General features: G+C 46.3%; 1 protein-coding gene across 1 annotated transcript; it reads right to left on the reverse strand.

Moving 5' to 3' along the window:
- Positions 1-248: 248 nt before the first annotated feature.
- egr1 (early growth response 1) lies at positions 249-4,103 on the reverse strand. Its single transcript, XM_086085781.1, has 2 exons — positions 3,413-4,103; positions 249-2,812 (listed from the first exon to the last, which is right to left on the reverse strand). The coding sequence occupies exons 1-2, from the start codon at positions 3,621-3,623 to the stop codon at positions 1,488-1,490; spliced, it is 1,536 nt and encodes a 511-aa protein (XP_085941907.1). The 5' UTR covers positions 3,624-4,103; the 3' UTR covers positions 249-1,487.
- Positions 4,104-5,207: the final 1,104 nt, after the last annotated feature.

A 5,207-nucleotide genomic window follows, 5' to 3' on the forward strand; every position in this document is an offset into this window, starting at 1 on the left:
AGAATATCTTGGAGAGTAAGTTGGATGAATGAAGATAAAAAGCTCAGTGTTCATAGGCATGAGAGTCATGCATTACTCCTTATCGCTGATTGGAGACCAGCGAACTACCATCATGCTGAGCAAATGCATTCTTTGATTCTAGCCAGAAAATCCCATGCTGTGTTTAAATAAAGGAATGTAATGCAACCTATGGATGTGTTAGAAAACAAATGGGTCTAAATAATGAATCACCAAAACAAATACATATATATATTCACATTTTTATTTTTTATTTAAATTCTGGGAGGATATCTTTTACACCAAATATCCCATTGGCAGTTAAGCGCATTCATTGTGTTCAGAAGCCAGGAACAGTCACTTGTTTCAACAAACACAAATACAAAATAAAGAAAACCACAAAATAATGAACTGCATGTATCGAACATACAAAAGAATCCCATGCCTACTCAGTAGGTAACGTCAACATTCCGGCTCTTGAAGTTGTGGATATTTACACTTATAAAAATAGACTTTAAAATGTTCTCTCTTTTTTTTGCTTACATTCGAATTAAATGAAGCAGTGCCCTCGTCCCCTTTTCTTCCCTTCGAGTGTAACTTACATTCTGTAACAAAAATATTCCCTCAGTCCTTAAGGCGAGATGCAGCGCATCCTCTCTCGCGTTCGCAGCCGATTCACATCAGCAAGGCTTCACAAAAGGCACCAAATAACGGGAGTGTTTGTCCTTTTTCTGGGGTTTTTTTCTTTTTTTTTGCAGGAAGGAAATGCTCTTTTCTTTTCTCCACTCAACAATATGTCACATGTGAAAAAGAGAGAAAAAGAGTACCAGTGGATGATATTTACAAACAGAAACTAACATCACTCCTACTCATGCTTGAATACGTAAGTGCTTCTTTTTTTTTTTTTGTCTTTTTCCAAATAAAACGTATCACAGCAGCATCACTACATAATAGAGAAAGTATGTAGAAAATGTGGCCCTGCTCACTTCAAATAATACAATGCAAATATGCAAATCATTGTTCACATCAATAATATCAAAGAATGAGAAGAACGAAACATGGCACATGTACAATATACATATGGTAGCTTATGTATATCAGTCATTGTCTCTTGTACTGTACTGTATGCATGCCAACAAGGGGCGGACGTGTTTGAGCACTGCAGCTGCTGACAATCTGCACTTTTTCTCTCTTTTATTTTGTGTGTACCTGATAAAGAAGAGCCAACAGTGCTGGATCCAAATCTTTTTGTTCAGTCCTTGATGCGTTTGAAGTGCTGCATTTGTTTGTCGGAGCTGAGGCAGAGAGGAAGAAAAACCTTGCCCAGTCCTTGACATGTGTCCTTTTCTCTCTTGTGGATCAATCTCAGGATTGACCCAACACTGCGCAGAGAGCAGTCACAAAAGTGCTTCTTTTTTTTATTATCTGGGGGGGGGGGGGCAGTCTTTAGAGTTTTTAGATGCTGCCGCGCCTCCATTCGAAAGCAGATCTTAGCAGATCTCGATTGTCCTTGGGGAGAGGGTGTTCTGCAGGTCTGATAGTGGAGTTGGCACAGGGGAGCTGTAGAGGTTGGAGGCGATTGAAGAAGCGTAGGGAGAGGCCACCTGGGACTGGAAGCTGCTCGACATGGACACTGATGGGTATGTGGTGGCGATAGAGGGAGACGGATAGGATGTGTGAGCTGGAGAGGAGTAGCAGGAGGTGACAGGAGACGGGTAAGAAGACACCGGGGAGGGGTACGAAGTGATGGGCGAAGGGTAGCTGGAGGCAGGCGAAGCGGCCGACACAGGCGCCGTCACGGGCGTCGCCCCCGCTTTCTCTGCCTTCTTATCCTTCTGCCGCAGGTGGATCTTAGTGTGCCTCTTCCTCTCGTCGCTGCGAGCGAACTTGCGGCCGCAGATATCGCAGGCGAAGGGCTTCTCGCCCGTGTGCGTTCGGATGTGCGTCGTCAGGTGGTCGCTGCGGCTGAAGTTGCGCATGCAGATGCGGCACTGGAAGGGCTTCTGGCCCGTGTGGATGCGAATGTGGCGAGTCAGCTCGTCAGAGCGAGAGAAGCGGCGGTCGCAGGTCTCCACCGGGCAGGCGTACGGTCTCTCGTGAGGGGGGGTTTTGCTCGGTCGGGTGGGGTACTTGCGCATGCGGCTGGGTTTGATTAGCTGAGATTGATAGACACTCTTTAGGTCTTGAGAGCCCGTCTGGGTGGCGAAGGCTTTGATGGTAGACAGAGGGGTGAGAGAGGGCTGTGTGGACTGACTCTGGAATGGTTTTTGGTCAGGAGGCACCAGGCTGATCTCTCCCTGTTGCTGTGGGAACAGGTAGTCAGGAATCATGGGCACGGGGAAGCTGGTGCTGCAGGTTTTACTATTAGGGTAAGCAGGAGGAGGGTACTGGGCGCCTCCATTGGAACTGGTGAAGGCTTGGCCCTGGTCCGGAAAGATATCTGAGTTGGGGTTGGAGTAGGTTGGAGCTGCCGAGTAGATGGGGTTAGGCTCGTTGTGGTGAATGGAGGACGTGAGGCTGGAGTTGTGCGACGAGGAGGAGGTAGATGAGGACGAAGACAAGGAAGTCGGGGCGGATGAAGATGAGGACGATGAGTTTTGCGAGTTGGCAGACAAAGTGCTCGAGCTGGCAGGAATGTTGCCCATCAGACCGGTGAACAGGCCCAAAATAGGCTCCGCCCAGAGGCTGTTGCTGCAGGTGGCGGCCGTTTCGAGAGTGAAGCGTCCCGTGTAGGAGATGGGGGGCAGTCTTGAGGTGGGGTACGTCTGCTCCCCCACTGTCTTCTCACAGTTGAAGGGGATGTCGGAGAGTGTATCTGCCAGGAGATAAACACAGCATTATTCAAAGTGTCATAGGTGGCAGGTCCAAGGTGTGCCTAACCATCACAGACTCTATAATCACTCTCAAGTCATCTTTCATTGCATTCACTGTCAATATTTTTGTCCTGCTGTTTGGCACAGATGAAACACATACGTGTACATAATGCACATTTCCTTGAGCCAATCACAGCCTGAGGCTGATTAATTACAGTAACTGCAGTTCAACTGGTTTTTGGAATGCAATTTTAATGGGACAATTAAGCAAGTGGTGACACTGAAGTGAACTGACAATTAATTGGCATCAAGTCGGAGAGTTACTTTACTGTCACTTAATCTGTCCAATAGTTGTAATAAGGTAATGACAAAAAATATATAAAGCAACTGTAACCAGAAAATCACATATATATATATACAAGTATTACTAAAATTATATATTTTTAAATTAATTTATAATTATTGTTATTATCAAGTTGATCAAAGTAATTTTCTAAACACTAAAAAAAAGAAGATATTCAACATAAACAGAACAATTCCGATGTAGAAGCTCAGCTAACTGATGATATTACACGGTGAATTTAAACAAGCAGCCCTCTTACCCCCAGCAAGGTGGTCGTACTGATCCCCTGGCTCCCCGGAGCCAAAGCCGGCACCTTCCGGCGCGGAAGCTGTGAGGAAGGGTGTCCCCGCAGAGCTCAGCATCATCACCTCCTCCAGCTTGGGGTAGTTATCCATGGGAGAGTGAGGGAAGTTCAGAGGCTCCGAGATCTGCAGGGCTGGGAGGAGCATTTCGGTCTTGGCTGCAGCCATCCTCTTCTGGAGCGCTTGCAGGGCTGAAGCTGGAGCCTGGAGCCCGGTGGCCGGAGGAGCGTGCAGAGCGGCTGACTGCTGCACGCTGACTGAGCGCAGGGAAGAAGCCACAGAAGATGCTGTAGCCTCGTTTCTCGCCTCTCGCGCTCCACTTGTCCTTTTTGTTTTCCTTCTCTGTCAGAGATGAGTAAAAGATCCACTTGTCTTTTCTTTTTGCTTTTAGAGAAAATCCAAAGTCTCCTTTCTACTCATTTGTAAAAATGAATAAACAAATTCTTTGTTTGTTTTTTACATATATAATAATAATGAAGAAAAAAAAAGCTTTTCCAGTCAGGTATTAACCCTCTTGGATGTAATGTTGTTTGCTGACTTTTGTACTTTTGGTGCGATGTTCTCAGTTTGGGAGTTCTATGTGTTTCTTTATCTGCTCTAATGGTTGCTCTTGTGGGCTCTCAGGGCTGTCTCTGAGCGGAAAGGTTTCCCGCAGCATTTAAACCCTCTCTCTGTGACGTAGATGTCCATATTTGGGGAGGAGGAAGCCCATATTTAGTCACTGCGGTGGAGGACACATGACGCCGACGGGAGGGAAAAGAAGAGCGCGCAGAGACTTGATTTTAAAGCTCCAGCAGTAAATTGTGAAGACAACGCGGCACTTCGTTCAATGTATCTTCATATTGTAAAACATCTCCGGAAAACAGCGGTGTAACTCTCGCTCTTACCACAGTCTGCTATAGATTTCATTTGGATTTCTCATCTGTGAGACAGGCTGCGCAGCTGCCGGAAAGCCCCGCTCCACCGCGCCTTATAAGGTCATGACCACATAAGGACTGGCTCCGGTGGGGTTCCAGTTGCCTGCCCTTATTTGGGACTTCCTGAGGCGGCGCTGTTTTGGCACGGAGGGAAGCTGGAGAGTAAAATTATGGCCAGAATGCTCAATAAGTCATGTCAGCAGCACAGTCTCGGCTCTTCTGATTTACTTTCATTTAAAGCTCCATTCATTGGGTGAAACTAATGCACTTTGTGTGAATGTGAAGGAGAAAATGCATATTTGGCAACATTTAAATATATAGATAGATAGATAGATAGATAGATAGATAGATAGATAGATAGATAGATAGATAGATAGATAGACAGACAGACAGACAGACTATTATCTATTTTAGCGGCTTCATTATCTCTCTGTTCTCTGAGAGGATGCTGACAAGAGAGGAGGGACCGCCGGACAGACGTGTGTCCCCTGCTCAACATCGGGGCCATCTGTCTGCCACTCAGCAGCCTAATGTGCCTTGTCAACATCGCAGCGCTTAGCTGCGAGGATGCCTGCGGGAAGCCATGCTCCTCCTCCAGCTGCAGCTCCAGTGTCGGGCATACAGCAATTCGGCTCCACGATGAGGAAATCAGTGTGTTCCCTTTGCTGGCGAATGGTTTTATTTTATATATATGAAAGCTTACTGGGAAGTGTGACAGAAGAATGATTTGTAAATTTTCATTTAAGAATACACACTATTCACACAGGTCACAACTTAATACCAACTCCTACTGCTGCTAGGCACAGTGCATTCAAAAAAAAGCGGGTGGTCCCCG

The sequence above is a fragment of the Leptonotus elevatus genome, chromosome 9 (assembly GCF_054856555.1).
Source record: "Leptonotus elevatus isolate MCC_2025b chromosome 9, RoL_Lele_1.0, whole genome shotgun sequence".
In the NCBI taxonomy this organism is placed as follows: domain Eukaryota; kingdom Metazoa; phylum Chordata; class Actinopteri; order Syngnathiformes; family Syngnathidae; genus Leptonotus; species Leptonotus elevatus.